The 20,042-nt window shown below is 37.4% G+C and overlaps 1 protein-coding gene across 4 annotated transcripts in view; it reads right to left on the bottom strand.

The window, feature by feature from the left end:
- GRM8 (glutamate metabotropic receptor 8) overlaps positions 1-20,042 on the bottom strand; it is a 944,681-nt gene that overhangs the window by 152,577 nt on the left and 772,062 nt on the right. For all 4 annotated transcript variants that reach the window (XM_056118374.1, XM_056118373.1, XM_056118372.1 and 1 more), the window contains exon 8: positions 7,255-7,391. In XM_056118374.1, coding sequence (XP_055974349.1) covers positions 7,255-7,391 — 137 coding nt within the window. The remainder of the gene's footprint in view (positions 1-7,254; positions 7,392-20,042) is intronic.

Genomic DNA, 20,042 nt, shown 5'->3' with positions numbered 1-20,042 from the left:
CGATGAAGTACTATGTAGTGGCTAGAAAAGATGAAGTCATGAAATTTACATACAAGTGGTAATACATGGAAAGTATCATGCTAAGTGAAATGAGTCAGAAAGAGAGGGACAGACATAGAAAAATTGCATTCACCTGGGGAACATAAAGTAACAGAATAGAAGGCTAACACCAAAGAATAGCCTAGATAAGTCCCAGGAGGTTTACTCCATGGCTTGGAGACCAGCCGCACATGCTAGGGGAAAAGGTGGCTCAGATAGAGAAGGTAGCACCAAATAAAGGGTATTGGGAGGATTCTCCCAGGATGGGAGATGCATGCTGAAAGTAGACTATAGACCAAACATGATTGCCACTCAATTCCTCTTTTGCAAACCACAGCACCCAAAAGGAAAGAGAGGACAAAATGGAATGCCTGCCACGGGGCGGGATGTGATGGCGGTGAGGTAGGGGGTGGGAGGGATACTGGGATAGGTGGTGGTGAAGAATTGGCACTGGTGGAGAGATGGGTACTCGATCATTGTATAACTGAAATCCAAGTGCAAAAATTTGTAAGTCTATAACTGCATTTCATGATGTTTCACTAATAAAAATTAAAAAAAAATAAAATGTTATTTAAAACAAAACAAACACTGTCCTCCTGTTGTTCATCAATTTACTCGAGCGGGCCCAGTAACATCTCCATTTTGAGACTTATTTAAAATATATATTATATATATTTAAATGTGAGAATAAAATAAAATAAGTAAAGTATACAGGTCTTTAATGGACTGTTAAATTTTTGATACCTGGGAATTAATATTAACAAACATAATAATCCTCAATGATTTACAATCAACATGTCAGGGAGCAGCCACCGAAAAACATTGTGTATAAGTCCACTTCCTAATCAATAATCTTGGACTATTGCCTCTCATTTAGTCAATAGTAAGAAAATATCAGCACAACATTCAAGACATGTTTAACAAATACTTATCAAGCACCTACACTGTGCTTGGCAAGAATAAAATTAATATTTAATCACCTTGACATTTACTAAATGTGTCAAAAACATGACTTTATGAAATGCCTGGTAGCTCATAAATTGATATGTAAGTCTCCTCCTCGCAAGTGAATTTATGGAAAAGAGTACACTAGCATCTAATGAAGAGAATATAGTTTGGATGATTAATCATCTCGATTCAAAAAAACAAAGAAGAATAAAACTTTTTCACATTAGAACATGGAGGCAGGAAAAAGGGAATTTTAAAATTCTACTAGAAACTAGTGAAAGATCTCAGGAAATTGACTTTAGATTCTTTCTTTGTAGGCAAGAAATGCCTTTTAAAATGAATGTCATAATATGAACTGTTATATGCACTAAGTTTACTGTAAAAGAGAATAGGCATATTTTCATGTTTTTTTTGTGCAGGAATGTTTTTAAATTGGAGAAAGAGACAAAGAGAAAAATAAAAAATTCTAGAATAAAAGTAAATAAAAGGTCAATTTTCCCTCTCTTTTTCAGCTCAATTCAATCCATCATTACTTAAAGACCATTGGAGTAACCTGCATTAGAGACACATTCCTCCTCCATAAAATTATTAAATCTAATGAGATTTTTAAACAGCAACCCAATGACACAAATGGAGACTCTCAGAAATCATTCCCCCACCCCTGTATTTCAAACACATAAAAGAACATACAAGATAATATGTGTGTATGCTATTATTTCGAATATCACAGTCATTCAAATATCACACTGTCATTCGAATATCACAGTCATTCAAATATCACACTGTAGATTACAGATCTCCGGTTCACAGGGAAGACAGATTCAGTGGGATTAAATTCTACCTAAAACTTACCTTTTTTCTCATGTTCTCTTAAATATTGCCATTTCATAGATCACTATTATTCCTACCAAAATAAATCATTTTTTCTGATTGTCAAAGCACTTATAAGACTTCAGGTTGTGTGTATTTTGTATAATATTAAAGATATCATCATAAAAGTAGAAACGGATTCATTTTAGGAAATATGTGTTGAAAAACCATTATAGACTCGCTGTAGTAGGCTGATTGGACCAACAAGATAAATCATCATATCTAGATAACCATGAATAAATGTCAGGCAATGATCTAGACCCTTCTTATATGAAATAACCTACAACTATCTCGAGGAATCTATGACTATTTTCATGTTGACAAAGAAATGAGATTAAAAGAAGTAAAAATAATGCATCCAAAGCTGAATGCACATTGAAATTCAAACATCTTTCTGACTTTGAGACAATTTCTTTACCTATATTCTCAGAATTTAATCTTTGCAGTAAGTCTATATTTTATCCCCAGTTCAAAGATAATATAGAGAAGGTTCAGAGTTCAGTATCTTGTCAAGAACTACTTTCCTCTATGAATGGAACCTCAAATGATTACAACAAGGAATAATGAAATAATGTAACATATTGTTTAGTCAAGAGGATGGTATATGTGAAATGGATGGTACACCTAAATTTTAAATCAGGGTCAATGTACCAAAAAAATGGTGAATTGAAACAGAAATGCTAGTAGAAGGTGTAGTGTTGAAATAGTGCAATCACTATATCACCAATGGTATTATGAACCGTGTTGCCCAGATACAATTTTAATATTTTATTTATTTTGGGAGAGATTTGGGGCCATATCAAGCTGTGATCAGGGCTTATTATGGATCTGCATTCAGGATCATTCCTGGAGTGCTTGGGAAACCATGTGTAGTACCAAAGATTGAACTCAGATTAGCTACATGCAAGGTGAGTGACTTATCCACTGTGCTATCACTTTTGTCCTAATTTTTTTAATTAAAAAATTAGGGATTATAATGCTTTTTTCCTTCAAATAATCTTTGTAATTTACAGAATACCACACATAATTATGACTGAGAAGTGAGTAGAAAGACATTACCCTTGGTTATTTTTATTTATCTGCAATATCTTGAAAAATAACAAGAAAGAAAACAGAAAAACAAAACAAGCAAACATGGACACGCTATTCTTACTGTTACCAACAGGAAACAAAAGTAGCTCTTGTTGTCGGTATAAAGAAGTAAGTCAGGAACAATATCCACTCAGTAACCTCAATACACCTTTTCTCTGTGGATTTGCAGCAGCATCTGGCTGTTCTTTTCACTGTTCAAGCTCTGCTGTTTACTCTGAACCTCCAAGTTGCAATATGCTTTGTAATCACTAATAAGGACCACCTGCCTCTTGAGCTTTAGCCTAACAAAATGGAGACAACTTATTGTTCATGCTACTCTCTGGTAGACAATACACACTTCATGAGTGGACTGAGATTCCTGAATAGAAGTCTAAATGAGAATAAACAATTCTTCTAAATTATTGCAATGCCTAAATTAAGAACATATGCTAGCTCCATTGAAAAAAGAAACACTAATATGAGGAACAGTAAAGATAATAATTTTGAGGAAATAAATCATCTTAAATTTCCTGAAAATTTTCAGGGGAAAACATAAAGGGATGACCAGTTTGTTTTCCAAAATTCTTTCACTAAGATGCATTCGGGGAAAATTCATTACATTCATATATGATTATGTTTCAGAATGTGTACTTCTTATATTCTCTGTATATTAAATTATAATACAGTTGAATTCAGCCAAGGAAAGAAAAAAATCTGGTTCTTAGAAAATGAGAATTCAGTCCAGTCACTGGTTGATAAATGGTCAGCACTGACGAGAAGAATAATTTGGGCATGAGTAACCTTCTTTGCCCCATAACACAAATCCCTGCCCCATATATGAGCAATCACACCAGGTCAAGAATACCTCTCTAGGCTGCCATTGAAAAAATATGAGCAGAGTTTCATGGGTACATCCATCCATTAGAATTATTGATCTGAACATCTGTCATTCTAGTTTGAGTATCTTACGAGGGGCACCAGGCATTCACTTTAGTCCCACATGTCTAAAGCCAATGAGATCAGCACCTTCAACCACCATCCATCAGAGGTCATTCTCAGAGAAAGAGACAGACAAACTTAAGGAGACAGACAAACATGAGGACTCTCCAAGTTTTAGGTTTCCTCAGTATCCCTTAGAGCCATCAGTAGCTTCACAGACCATTTATTCCACACAGCGTTGCTCCTCCACCCCACTCTCAGGCTCCCAAGAGATGAATCTTCATTTTAAGAAAGTAGAGACTTTAAGAACAATTAGTAAGCACATCAACATTCAATAGGTACATGAAAATTAGAGGCCAGGGCATTTTACATAGCTAATCAGCAGCTAATCTTTTATCTGTCTGGATAAAAGACGTAAAATTGTTTCTACTATTCTTTCCTGGCACATTTTTGCTTGTTATATTTTCTAATATTTTCTTTGGTACACTTTTGCAGATCCTTTACATTCTAAGGTCTAAGCTATTTGACTTAAGGGAATATCCAATATTTGGTTATTTTTTTTTTGCCAGGGTAACAAATTTCATATCAACATAACACAGAGGATGTGAGGTAAAATAAAAGTATCAGATCCATTCCACTTTAGGAAGTAAATCGCAAATTTATCTAAATAAAGTTTACTTCATAAGTGATGTTTTTAAGAATATTTTAGTCAACATTAAAGATGAAACAGAAAATTAGCTATAGGTCAAATAGTGAACATCTCTAATGTGGAGAAATGAAAGTTCTGAAAGCAAATTCAAGCATTTCTTCTAAAAGGAATTTTACTTGTTTTTCATACTCTTATGTTCAAATCAACCACCAACAATAGGAAATCATGAAATACTGATTAATCACAAGTAACTTCTATGGATTTCACATATACCATCCTCTTGACTAAACAATATGTTGCATTATTTCCTTAATCCTGTTGAAATCATTTGAGGTTGACTATGCTAACGATTTCATTTTATGGGCAATGAAACAGTGGCAAATAGTCTGTTCTCTTTTGCCTTAGTAGAAGCTTAATAAATTGATAATTTGTCAGGCACCTCCTAATCATGTATAAGAAAAAATTCTTATAAATTGCTTTGATTCATTTTATGAGTGATAGAAAAATAATAAACATATAACTTATATGCACCATTACAATGCACATAAAAGATCTGCTTGAAATTCAATATAAAATTTTACAACAAATGTTCACCTAGATGTATGTTTCTGTGTACTTGTATATTATTACATTTGTTATTTCTGTCTTATATATTAGTGCATGTATTTTTCAACTATTGAATTTTGTTACATAAATATTTAATGAAAGGAATACACTAGGTGTTCTGGCATTACTAAAAGATGAAAAGTTGCTTCCCTATTTTAACCTGTATCAAATATTTTTATCATGTTTATTATTTTATTTCACAGAGGTCCACTTTGAAGAAGATTCTTGCCAAAAAGATACTGATTTTTCAGTTGAGTGTCAATAACTTGAAGAGTTAGTTAGCGGAGCTGTGTTTCAATAGATGTTAGCCTGGACTGCAGAACAATGGAAAAGATTTCTGTCAGAATGCTACAACCTAAGACAGTGTCAACACATGTTCTTACATGCTACAATAATATCTGCAAATTCAAATTCTGTGTATAATTTAACACAGTGTGATTAACCAGAAAGACATATCGGAGACAATAAATCATAAATATCCTAATTTTGATATTTGTCATCATCTGCTGTTTTGCTGAGAAACTGGGTGATTGGTGCTGCATAATCATGCCACTCCACGAAGCTAAATTTATTCACAAAGGAGAGAAAAAAAAGTCATTGAAAATACCAAATTGATGTACCTGGCATGGGTTCTAACACAAGAAAACACAGGTTCACATGCTGCACACATGCATTCGAGAATGATCTTTCTCTCCCACCCTTGTGTTCAACATAAGCTTTTACCTTCCAGCTAGGATAAGCTCCAGCTAGGAAATGAACTTATCTATTCATCTGGGAACAAAACTCAATTCTCACAGTGTTATGGTAGATTTGAGAATCAAGAAAAGGAAATGCTTTCATTAGAGGGAAGCATGAAATGCACATTGGAATACTAGACTAGTAGATGAATATTTCCAGCCTATTTTACGCTTTTTCAATGCAACTTACTATGTACAAAGGAAACACTACTTTGCAGTGATTCCTGAGCTAAGCAGTTTCTGTAACTAGTCCTTTCTCTCCAGTGTGGAAGAGATGCTATTTGAATGAACTCCTATCCTTAGCTGAGATGACAGGGCATGCTCCCAACTCCTCTATTAAAAGCAGCTAGTGTGAAACGATATGGCGCCAGAGGCTTATAAATATGAGATGACTCCTTACTCAGTGGTAAGCAGATGCTGCTCCAATGCCTATGTACTCTGCCCACACAGCCCATTGCCAGCTCTGGGCCTTGTGACTTCCCAGCTTCCTGTATCCTTCACAATCAGCACTGGCTTCCTATCCCAGTGCCCGTATAATGGTTCCAGTAACAGCTAGTATTTCCCAAAGACCATAAAGATCCTCTTTCTTAGGAAAGTCCTCCTGACAGACTTGAATTAGATTTTCTGAAGGTTCTCTGCACCACCCATGGCCCGTGTTCTACAGATAGCACCCAAAGGAGAAGGGGGCAATGAACAATGCTGAGGCATGTTAATTAATCCAGACAATATATGCTGCATATATTTCGTTGTTGCCATGGAAAGATATAGATTATCATTTATTTCCACCAACTAGATGTTTCAATAGGTCCCATTCAATTTATGAGGTGGCTGTTAAACTACACTTATTTTTAAGTTCAAATGTATTCATTCAAGGCACACTCTGGCACCTATCCTCCCAAATACTCCTGTACACACACACACACACACACACACACACACACACACACACACACTACACTCACATAAAGTGTACAATGACTTGAATAAGAAACCCTTTTAGAAAAGGTCAAGTTTCCCTTATTGCACACGGTCAATTACAAGGAAATTAGCTCTTTAATGAAATTCCTGCGAATACCAGGTTCCTCAACGGACATTTATAACCTTCCATAATATTTACTTTAATTTTTTAGTGAAGGAAAACAGTTTTATTGAATGAAATTTGCTTAGAAGAAAGTTAGGGGTTAGAAAATGAGGAAAAGGTGTCCAAGAGAGACCATAGGCTTCTCCAGACTGGGAAGACAGCCTTCCTAAGCTTTTAGAGTTGAAAGAAGGATAAAATCATACATTTCTGAACATTTCTCAGATAAGAATTTATTCCAACAAAAACTTTATCTACCCTTAAAATTATAGCTTTCTTCCAAGCTTACTTTAATGTATGTTTCTATTGATACTTACTTTTAGATGCAGCTGGTTGGTCCAGTGCCCGATGACTTTGTACTCTGTACTTTTGTTGGTTATTTGATACTGGAAGATATCGTAACGTCCAGGAGCATCTCCATTTTCATTAAAAGTCACAGGTGTCCCAGCACTGCCTATAAATGTTTAGGAGACAATGATAAATTTTAGTAAGATAGCACATTGGCTTATTTTACTCTTAGAAAGAATGGTAGATAAAAATATATTGTGCATTGTAAGAGACATGAAGATTCTAAGGCACACAAGGTCATTCCTGATAGCATAATATATTTTACATGAAAAGATGTTCAGGCACACATACAGAAAGAAATATTTTAAGAAGCATATTAGAAAGCAACTGGTGAGTATCTAAGTTAGGCAACGTGCAAACCAGATAAAGACAAGTTGATAATCAATCCTGACAGTTAATAGAAAAGAAAAGAGAGAAAGTGACATGAAACAAAAGCTCTAGTTTATAATATAAACTAGTGTGAGCTACTCAAAATATAGCAGGATTTATGCCAGTTTCATTTCTCAGGTCTTGGCTTAGTCCTACCATCTCCTTTCTGAAGTACTTGCCTGCCTAATTTTTCCAAGTGTCTGCTTTTGTCTTCTATGCCCTAGGGTCTATCATTGTGGGTTAGTGTTGGAACCTCTCTACGGGCAAAGCAGTGATTAAGCCAGTGACCAACTCTGCTCAGATGGTAAAAGTTTCTCTGTGACAAGTGTAATAAAAAGAGGAAAGCAGGATACAAAAAATACCTGTAATCCTGCCTCAATTTCCATTTCTCTTGGAAGATTTCCTCTATTTCCATAAATTCTACTCACTTTACTTCTCCTCTTATTTACTTTATATACTGACAGGTTTTATTTTATTTATTTTTAAAAAATTTTTCATTAGTGAATCACCGTGAGGTACAGTTACAGACTTACAAATTTTCATGCTTGTGTTTCAGTCATACAATGATCGAGTACCCATTCCTCTACCAGCAGTGCCCATTTTCTACCACCAATGGTTCTAGTATCCCTCCTACCACCCCCACTCCATCCCCCCCCACCCCGCCTCTGTGGTAGGTCATTCCCTTTTGCTCTCTCTATCTCTCTTCTTTTGGGTGTTGTGGTTTGAAATAGAGCATTTTCTTGACAAAATGTCAAACAAATCAAATATCTGATGGACTTTCCTTGGATAAAAATGTCCACATAATTACCTTTTACCAATTTGTGTGATGCAAATGAAGGATTTCCTTATTTGTTTTAATCAAAGCCCATTTAATCACTAGTGAACAAAACATATACTATGAGACCACTTATTTATATTGTGAAATTGTTATTAACTCATATCCTGAGCCAATCTTTCCATTTGAATGGAAAAAGAGAAGACAGTATGTCTAATGCCAATCGCATTATCACCTTCAACCTTTATGGTGCAGAGGTTGGTCTCAGAGAACAGGACAAAAAACACACCAGGAGATAAGCACACAAGTGTACCATATAAGCTTTAGGTCATTAGGTCACTGGGGCCACCCTTCTTGAGCTCACAGACTTATACTGACAGGTTTTAATAGTAGAAAGACATCACCCATGCTTAATGTTTTATCTAACTTCATTATCTGTATGGAATTTCCTCTCCACTCACAGCCTCTGCCCTTCCACCTTTCTTTCTTCCTCTTGGATTACACTTCTCCATCTTGACAATCACTTAAACTCATCAGCCAAAATAGATGACCTAGAACAATATCTTATATATAAATATAAAGAATCGCCTAGCACTAATTAAGTTGCATTCCTCCTCCTGAATTTAAAGATGTTTAATATCTGCTGTTTGGAATTGCACTAAAATTTGAAACCAATTTAAAGTTACTAATGAGCAGATATATCCAGTTTCTGCAAAATCTGCTCAGGCCACAAGGAATGTCAGAGAACAAGGAAAGACAATTGGTCTGAGTGACAGGACCTGTGTAGATATGCTAACTACATTCACTACTTATTTTTGCAACTCGTGTGTGTCTTCTTTACTTGTCACATAAGGGCTTAAATATATATTCAAGGCCTTAGGATATGCATGCATTTAAATTCTTATTATTATTTCATGGGGGGAGGGAGCTAGAAGCCACAGGGATCATATTATTTCCTCTAGGAGGCAGGATTTCTTATACAAATTAAGAATGGAATGAGAAACTAGGTAATGACATATAAAACCTTCAATTTACCAGTACTATCAGTTACTTCTTAGATATCCAAACGGTCACCTATTTGACATAGACCTATTTTCTAACTCTCAGTGACCTTGAGCAGATCAACCTTCAGATCCATAATTTCACCATAAGTGGGTAAAAATGAGGGTGATAATGGCACTTTTCTTATGGCTAGAGAGATCAGATGGGGTAAACTGTATACCCTGCAGGTAGCTGATCCCAGTTTTATTCCTGACATCCCCCAAAATCACAGGGACTACCCTGGAGACCTGAGCACTGTGGGGGGGGGTTGAGGCCAGATCATCCCTGGCACTGAGAGCCCCAGCAGCACCGCATCCTCAGGCTCTTGCACTGAACCATCAGTCTGTTGCCTAAAAATTGCTGGGACGGTTCCCAGAGTCTCCTTTGTACCACTGGGAATCACTGCTGCCTAATAAAACTAATGACACTTCTCTCATAGATTTGTTATGAAAATGAAATGAATCAATACTTGTCAAAGAGTTTAGAAGACTGCATGACTTGAAAAGACATTACTGTGGCAGCTATTATCTGCCCCAAGTGTGTTTTCATTGTATACCAATAGCAATACAGTTAAGAGATGAGACATTGAAAGTTCTTTAATTGATATCTAAGCAAGAATTATAGAAATGCAAGTGACAGATTCCTGGATGAAAAGATACATCAGTTATGACTTTCGTACTAACACCATCAACAATTTCTGACATTGATATAGCACTTGGGGAAATTTTAATGTCAGAGTCTCCCTGAACAAAAGGGTATTTAATGTTCTCTAACCCCAAATCCCCAATGCTGTCTCCTTGCTCCTTGAACGACTCCTTATCTCCTCTGACAGCAGTTCCAATCTTTTAACTGTAATGATACTCAGGATGGAAGAATGGCACTTGTATAAAACATTCTCATGAACATACTCAAATTATCCATAATTCCTAGTGTACCAGCTGCCTGCCACTATATGTCTTTCTCTCCTTCAAGAAGAAATTCTGAAAGCAAGTGATTGAGAGTTCCATTATCACAAAAATAATTCTCTACCAGATTCTTAAATATTATTAACCACACATTACATTACATTTGACACTGTGTTAAGAGTCAATCTGCTAAACTGGCTAGAATTGTGGGTTTGGAGCTGGATCACTGGGTTCAAACCTCAGCTTTGTGACATTACTATTATTTTTATTATTAATTTTTAATCATTTTCCCTGGCCAGGAACCCCAGACCATAGTATACTCAAGGCATTTGTTTCGGCCAGTAAATTATCTTCCAGATCTCATCTTGTACTTTCTTTCTGGGGTTTCATAAAAGCAGAGCTTTTAGTATTGTGTCAGTACTTGCTAGCAGCACACAAGTTTGGACTCATAACCTTGTTCTTGCCAGGCAAGTGCTTAAACTTCTAAATCTTTTTCTGGATCATCTCTGCATGTTTCTTAATTTCCTCGTATCTCATTTATCTATTAAAAATGCATTCATCATAATTCCCATCTCAGAAGGACATGTGTGATTGAAATGAATACATATAAAAAATTTAATACAGGGAAAAATCATGTAAATATGATGTTATATCATTTATTTTCTTAAAGGCACTGCTTTGTTTACTAGTGTCTATATGAGAACAAATTATTGTCTTGTGGTCATATATGACTTTCCTCCAACAACCTTTGTAATGTTTTGCTCTTCCAACACGATGCTCGTTATGCTAAAATCCAGTTCTCTCGACCCACACACTGTTTCACCATCCTCTCTTTGCACATGCTATTATATGCAAGTCCCCCTGATTCTGAATTCCTCACACTCCTATGTATAATTCCTTCAAGATGTAACTCAAAAGTCATACCTTTTCATTAAAGTTCAACGCACTAGACACAGAGCAAAGGCCCAAGTGATTCTTCTTAGAAAAGAGCTATCCTGCTTTATTATAGCAATCACTACACTCCAAAGGATTTTATCTAACAATCTCCATACCTAACCCAAATATCCATATAACAATTACTTATGAAGAGTCTACTCCATGCTCAACAGAGTTGAACCTCTGTCTTTTCCATTTATCTATGTTTGTCTTAGTAAGGTCAGAGTATAGTCTGTCCTTCTAGACTCTGCATCAGAGACAGTGAGTAATCAACATGGTACAGTAAAGCAAGAAAGAAGTATCACCTAATGATTTCCAGCACATTCATGATCACCCTCTTCATAACATTGTAAACCTCAATGGCATCACTCTTCATCTTTTATAGTCCAAGGGAAGGAACGAAATCAGTTCCTGTCACCATGCTATTATGATATTTAAAATTATTCTTAAAACTTTTTATAATAAACTGATTCTTGATCAGCTTGTGTTTGAATTTTTTTAACCTTATCACCCAAAAAGCTAAGAACCTTGCACATTGGCTCTTCTTGAATAAATTACCTTGGGTGTATGATCCATGTTACAAAGAATACCCGTAAGTAGCCATGAGGAACCTACTGTTTACAAGCAGAAACAAAGATCTTCTTACACCTTTCTTACTACATATGGCCAAATTAAAAGCAAAATGAAGTGGTATCTTATCGAGGAAAAAGTTTTAAATGAGAAATGTCTAATATATATCTATCATCTTATTATGGCTCTCTAACAACATGGGAAAGAAACATTATATTTGGTTAGGTACTCTGTTGGGTGGAGTTATAGTACAGCGGGTAGGGTGTTTGCCTTGCACATAGATGACCTGGGTTCGATTCCTCCCTCCCACTTGGAGAGCTTGGCAAGCTACCGAGGGTATCCCCCCGCATGGCAGAGTCTGGCAAGCTCCCCGCAGCATATTCAATATGCCAAAAACAGTAACAACAAGTCTCACAATGGAGATGTTACTGTTGCCTACTCGAGCAAATCTATGAACAACAGGAGGACAGTGCTACTCTCTGATAAATTGTACTCTAGCAAAGTTTGTCTACAAATTATGATTCAGAAGATTTTATTTAGCTTCTTCTATTGTAGACTTCATTTTTTCAGAAATGTTGAACTTCATTAATTTACAAAATTCTGTTCTTTACTAATGTGTACTTTAGGGGAAATGAAAACAAAGAACAATGAGTTGCTTGGCCACTTTGATTTGTCAGACACTTCTCTTTGAATCTGTACTCTCCTGAAATATTTTGTATGTGTGGAAATAAAACCTGCATTTCTAATTACTTTCTGTATAAACTTGTTTTAATTTAGTTTGGTTTTGTGGGTCGCACCTAGAGGTGCTATAGAGTCACTCCTGGAGGTACCCAAGAACCAAGTAGTGGGGAGGATCAAACACAGGTCTAATGCATGAGAAGCATGTATTCTTTTTCTTTCTTTCTTTTTTTTTCTTATTGGGTCACACCTGGCGATGCACAGGGGTTACTCCTGGCTCTACACTCAGAAATTACCCCTGGTGGTGCTCAGGGGACCATATGCGATGCTGGGAATCAAACCCGGGTCAGCCGCTTGCAAGGCATTTGCCCTACCCACTGTGCTATTGCTCCAGCCCCAAGAAGCATATTCTTGACCCATTAAATTATCTCTCTGACCTGCAACATATAGGTTTTAAAATAAAAATTCCACATATAGTAAATATTTTATTTTAAAATTGTAGGCCCTTTTGACTGTTTTGTGAAACACTAGGACTTGTAATTCAGGAGTAGATTTCTGGCTTTGCTTATAATCTATTTGATATGTTCAAGATTTTTTTCCTAAACCTGTTTTCTCAACTGTTAGAGGAATATAACCCAAAACTCCTGTTAGGAGAGTTGCATGGAATAATGTGTGTACAGAATTTAGCATGTGATAGGCACATGTTAAGTATGTAATGTATGGAAATTATCATTATTGCATTACATTATTTTGACTACACATTATTCCTTTGATCCACTTAGCTTTGTATCCACATGTAAAGAGAAGTGTAAGGTTAATTCATTCACCTTTATATTCAAACATTATGATTGTATTTTTAAGTAAGCTACCAGTTTAGTTATTGTCAAATTTGTAACTTCTTCCCTTTTGCTACCAAAACTTTGTCCATTTTCTCCTCATAAGTATATATACTATTGAGTAAGCAGAAAAAAAATTAAGAGACCTAAAAATGAATTAACTTTGTCTTTCCCTCTCAGCACATTTAAAAGAAAAATAAATATATTCAATATGTCATTGACCCAAATGCCATAAGAAACAGAAAATTTCAACACTCTCAATTATTCATGGCTTACCTTTCCTTATACAATTTATTTATTTATTACAATGAATCAATAAAGTTTTACATCTGAATTAAAATCATATTGCATTTTCATTATTTACTAATCAATCAGATTATTCTTCCAAACATTTGTGAGTTAGTCATTCTACATTGAAGACTTCAGTACTTGGCTCACTGAATTCTCTCTATCCATATTCTATCATCATCCACCTGGTTGATGCAACATCCTTGCACAGTAACTTACTTCTTCATTTCTGATAATTTTTCCTTTCTTACATCTCATCACCCATCATGCTAATGACACAAGAAACATTGTTTGCCTGACTGCAATTGTAGATCATCCCCAAATGTTTATTTTCTGGATTGTTTCCTTCAAGGTCCAGAATAGAAATTCCACAGGCCTCAATATTTAATGATTAATGTATCATCCCAATCTGAGTCCATAATTCACTCTCATGATAGTTTCATCCCTTTCTATGGGATTAAAGTCAAAGATTCTATGACTTTCCCTGCAAAGAAATGTCTTTATCCACTCGCGTACATGATAAAGTAGGTTTTTTTTTTAATGAACTAACCTCATTTTCTTCATTTTCTTATTTCTCATTTACTCTTCAGTGTATGCTATTTTTGTAATTTAACCTCATAAGTCCACTGATGAGTCAGAGACTTACACATCTTGTTCTTAGTAAAGACTTCTCTAGTTTGCTGTATCTCCTTTTATTGCTTGATAATCATTTTAAATTTTATCCATATCAAAAACACCCCAAAACTTTATCCTTTTTATTTTAAGATGTGTTATTAAAGTTTTCCCCCTTTTACTAAACTTCTGAGGATAGTCCATCAATGCAATGAAGCCAAACCTCAATTAAAACTCCATATATAACTCAAAACAGAATAAATGTAAACATAACCTCCTACTAATAATAATCTAACAATATCTGCCTGCTATTTGCAACAACTATATTATACTGCTGTAAAATAATAATAGTTGAGAAGATGTGTATGTGTGAAAGGGGAAACTTTCATAGAAAGTGTAATAAATGATTTTTTGGTTAATCTAAATGTGTTTTTTAAGGAAAGATAAAAAAGTACAATATAAAATCACGTTTAGTCAGACATGCAAACTATTGTCAAAATGTATCAATACAGACATCCATATTAAACAGAAAATGAACAGGTCAAAGAGTTAAAGCTAACAGCACTACTCAAAAATAAGACTTTCTCCATCTTTACAACATACAGCCAAAGAGAAGGACCACATGGAGGGCGGGAACCACAGATCCCGGAGGGAAAAAAAAAAAGAAACAGGTTCCAAAAAGAGCCGAGATCACCGGGAAGTCCCAGATGGGGTAGGTACCGCATCCCGCGTCCCCCAGATGGAACCCTGGTGACCAGAAGCCTCTACAAGCACAGCTCGAGTATGCGGAACTAGGACTTTTTCTCAAAACCGTGCGGCCGCATAACCGGCCGCACGACATCTCTCTATATACAAAGTGATCAATGGGAAGTAAACCACCCAACCTTTCTCCCTGAAAATCAGAGTTAAGTTTGGAGCACGGCCACAGCCCCAGAAACACAAGGACATAATGCATAACCCAGCAGCTTGGAGCAGAAAAGTGAACGGACTATGCGTTAATCCAGGCCATCATGTCTGCCCGGAGGGGAAAGGGTGTTGCACCATTTGCCCTCTCTTCTCTGGAAAGAAGGATGGCAGCCGCATGGGAGCCTTGTGGACAGCAGGTATGAGCCGGGGGTGTGGGGGCGACTAAAACCTCATGGGAAGGTGAGCGTTCCGGTCTGTCCTTCACGCCCTACCGAGGTCACCAGTTGCCCCCCACGAGTGGCTCCCCAGCACAGCCACAGCCCCAGAAGCACAAGGACTTAATGCAGAACCCAGCAGCTTGGAGCAGAAAAGTGAACGGACTATGCGTTAATGCAGGCCATCAAGTCTGTCCGGATGGGAAAGGGTGTTGCCTCATTCGCCCTCTCTTCTCTGGAAAGAAGGATGGTGGCCGCATGGGAGCCTTGTGGATAGCAAGTATGAGCCGGGGGTGTGGGGGCGACTAAAACCTCATGGAAAGGGGGGCGTTCCAGTCTGTCCTTCACGCCCTACTGAGGTCACCAGTTGCCCCCCATGAGCGGCTCTCCAGCACGGCCACAGCCCCAGAAGCACAAGGACTTAATGCAGAACCCAGCAGCTTGGAGCAGAAAAGTGAAAGGACTATGCGTTAATCCAGGCCATCATGTCTGTCCGGATGGGAAAGGGTGTTGCCCCATTCGCCCTCTCCTCTCTGGAAAGAAAGATGGCGGCCACATGGGAGCCTTGTGGACAGCAAGTATGAGCCGGGGGTGTGGGGGCGACTAAAACCTCATGGGAAGGGGGGCGTTCCGGTCCGTCCTTCACGCCCTAACGAGGTCACCAGTTGCCCCCCCACGAGTGGCTCTCCATCACGGCCACAGCCCCAGAAGCACAAGGACTTAATGCAGAACCCGGCAGCTTGGAGCAGAAAAGTGAAAGGACTATGCGTTAATCCAGGCCATCATGTCTGCCCGGAGGGGAAAGGGTGTTGCTCCCTTCCGCCCTCCTCCCTCTGGAAAGAAAGATGGCAGCCACATGGGAGCCTTGTGGACAGCAGGTATGAGCCGGGGGTGTGGAGGCGACTAAAACCTCATGGGTCGGGGGGAGTTCCGGTCCGTCCTTCACGCCCTACTGAGGTCACCAGTTGCCCCCCACGAGTGGCTCCCCAGCACAGCCACAGCCCCAGAAGCACAAGGACTTAATGCAGAACCCAGCAGCTTGGAGCAGAAAAGTGAACGGACTATGCGTTAATCCAGGCCATCATGTCTGCCCAGAGGGGAAAGGGTGTTGCTCCCTTCCGCCCTCCTCCCTCTGGAAAGAAAGATGGCAGCCACATGGGAGCCTTGTGGACAGCAGGTATGAGCTGGGGGTGTGGAGACGACTAAAACCTCATGGGTCGGGGGGAGTTCCGGTCCGTCCTTCACGCCCTACTGAGGTCACCAGTTGCCCCCCATGAGCGGCTCTCCAGCACGGCCACAGCCCCAGAAGCACAAGGACTTAATGCAGAACCCAGCAGCTTGGAGCAGAAAAGTGAACAGACTATGCGTTAATCCAGGCCATCAAGTCTGCCAGAGGGGAAGGGTGTTGCCCCATTCACCCTCTCCTCTCTGGAAAGAAAGATGGCGGCCACATGGGAGCCTTGTGGACAGCAGGTATGAGCTGGGGGTGTGGGGGCGACGAAAACCTCATGGGAAGGGGGGCGTTTCGGTCCGCCCTTCAGGCCCTACCGAGGCCACCAGTTGCCTCCCACGAGCGGCTCTCCAGCACGGCCACGACTCCAGAACACAGAAACCAATTTCTTAACTATCTGACTTTCAGTAGAAATACTTCCAGGGTCAATAGGTAAAATAGCAGAAATCCAAAACCAACATTTAATTCTTGAACCCAGCTGTAGAAACCAAATCACTTCACAATGCTTTTTCAGCATGTCTGATTTGGGGGGGTAAACTCTAAATAATAGTAGTGAATCTTTTATTGAAACAGTGAATCTAATCAAAGCAGATAGAGTGTTAACTAGAATTCATCTGCCTCACAGGGACTGGGAGGGGTGGGGGATGGGGTTTTATTGGGGTTCTTCATGGTAAAAAATAAGTATTGGTAAAGGGAAATGTGTTTGATATTTGCATGACTGAGACCTAAACCTGAAAGCTTTGTAACCTTTCCCACAGTGATTCAATAAATAAATAAAAAAAAAAATAAGACTTTCTGACCTGATTTCATTTCTCACTTCTACTTTAACTTGAATAAGTCCTCTTAATTAGTTTCTCCACTAAAAGGTATGGACTCATTCAGATCTCACAGAGCTTTGTTATATAACAAAAAGAGGGTAATATCCTCAAGTAAAAGTCAAATATTTCAGGATTGGCACACACAAAACCCCACAACAATGCATTCACATGTTCGATGTTCAAAACATTTTCCCATATTCTTACTTTCTCATGCAGATTTAAGTTATAATCTCTTCCTGAGCTTCCAGAAAGTATTCTTTATTCACAATCTGCTCCAGAGTCAAACTTTGAAACACATATCAAGTCTCAGTTCCATAACTAAAAACCTGTATTGCCTTTCCTTTTCATTTAGAATAAATATAAAAGGTTTCCATGGTCTTTATTAAGGTCTTGTTACTTCTCTACTTCAACTCACTTCTATTTATGACTCACTCTGGAATTCTTACTGTTCCTTAAAACTTGAAAATTTTCTCTATTGCAAGTTTTCAATTTCTCTGTCTCTCTTTTACATTCTTCGCACCTGGATTTTTTACTTTGACTGTTTTATTATTTTTTTTATTTTTAGTTATTTTTTATTGAGCCACCATGAGGTACACAGATACAAAGCTGTTCATTGTCAGGTTTCAGTAATACAATGTTCCAACACCCATCCCTCCACCAGTGTCCCACAAAGAATGTGGTCAGTTTACCTCCCCCAGCTCCCTTGCCTCCTCACAAGCCTGTCTCTGTGGCAGACACTCTCTCCCACCCATTTCCTTTTGGGCATTACGGTTTGAAATAGAGATATTGAGCAGTTATATCTTTGCCAATTATTTTTATCATCCATACCAGCTCAAATAACAGAGGGGCTATTGAGTATTTCTGTGTCTGAATAAACTGTTCTCTCCAGCCCCCATCACATATAAGATTTCATTCAGAACACTTAAAAGTATCTAATTTATAGAGTTTATGTACCTGGTGGCTAAATTTTGTTAAATTATAAGCTTCACGGTTATGGACTGAATACCCAAGTCTGCATTATTGTTTTTCTGAACACATAGTTAGATGGCATTGCCAATATTCCTAAATTAAATGTAGTAAAGTGAATGTTCAATTTACGGTGAGCAAAAATATTTACTACCTAGGGTCATTCTCATTAAGAATATTCTACGTTTTCAATAATCTTTTTTTTTAGCAAGTTAGAATAAGAATAGCATATTAGGCCACTAGGAGAGCTCCTACCTTGGTTCGTTTTGAAGACAAGTAGAGTTCGGACCACATCCAATGGTGCTCAGGAACTACTCCTAGCTCTGTACTCAGGAGTGACTCATGGAGGTACTCAGGAGACCATATTTGGTGCCAAGAAATTGAACTAGGATCAACTGCATGCAAAGCAAGGACCTTAGCCTCTATACCATCTCTCTGGTTCCCCGCCTGTACTCTTGATTGTTGATTTTTGGTTTCAGACCATATTGGACCCAGTATTGATGAGGATTTAGTCCTGGTTCTGTGCTCATGGATCAATCTTGGTGATACTCAGAAATACCATAGTGTCAGCCACATGTAAAGAAAGTCCCTTACTTCCTATAATCTCTCTCTCTGGCCCTTCTTGTGTAATTAAGGGAGTTCTGTACTAGTAGACTCTTTCAACTGAGTGAAAAGTCAAACTTCCATAATATTTGATACAATAGAGAGTTTGCATATACTCCTTACCATAGACTATCATGATACCTGTGCCTAGAAAAAAAAGGTTGTTATTTTTAAACAAATATGGCATTTATGATTGATCATACAAATAAATAAATTATATTAAATGTGGAAATAAGGATTTCAACTCAAATCACAGTATAATGCTTTATAAAATATTTTAATCACTAAATATAAAAAAGTGGACATAAAGTAAAGAACTGTTTAAAGATTCTCATTTAACTAATACTCATCATTGTAATGAGAATACCAATGGTATAGAGGTAGAATCCAGAAAATATAACCATAATTCAGATTTCACTGTAGAATTCCTATGATCATCCCTTAGTTATTACTAAAACAAGTGATTTTGTGGGGAAATGGTTTTCCTTAATTATTTGGTTGGACATATGACATAATAGGAAAAAGAATATTTGAATAACATTCATTTTTAATTCACTACATGAACCTTTCTTAATTTTTGCATCTAGAACCTTAATTGACAATGGCTCTTTCTTTTGTAGAAATATCTTCATGACCCTTGGATTAAATATTCTTTAAGATCACAAAATGGCATTATCACCAATAAGAAACACTTTTGAGAACTAGAAATACAAGCTGATTGTATTGATAATACTCAAATTAACTGTCTGAAGCTTCAAAATCAGAAAATATCCATTATTTAGTGATATATCTCAGGGAGGAAAATTAATTAGGATGTTTCAATGAAATCTCTCATAACAAAAGTGACCAGATACAGCATTAAAATATCAAATGGTTTCTTTAAAAGGAAAAATGGAAAAGAATACATAACAATTAGGATAGATTAAATACTACAACCTAAAATGAATTTGGAATGAAATAAAATATCTTGTAACACTCTGAATTAAGTATAATTCAGTATACTTTCAT

Source organism: Sorex fumeus, unplaced genomic scaffold, assembly GCF_029834395.1.
Source record: "Sorex fumeus unplaced genomic scaffold, SorFum_2.1 ptg000037l, whole genome shotgun sequence".
Classification (NCBI taxonomy): Eukaryota; Metazoa; Chordata; class Mammalia; order Eulipotyphla; family Soricidae; genus Sorex; species Sorex fumeus.
Note: the sequence above shows the minus strand (reverse complement) of the source record. Positions and strands in the feature narration are given on the sequence as shown.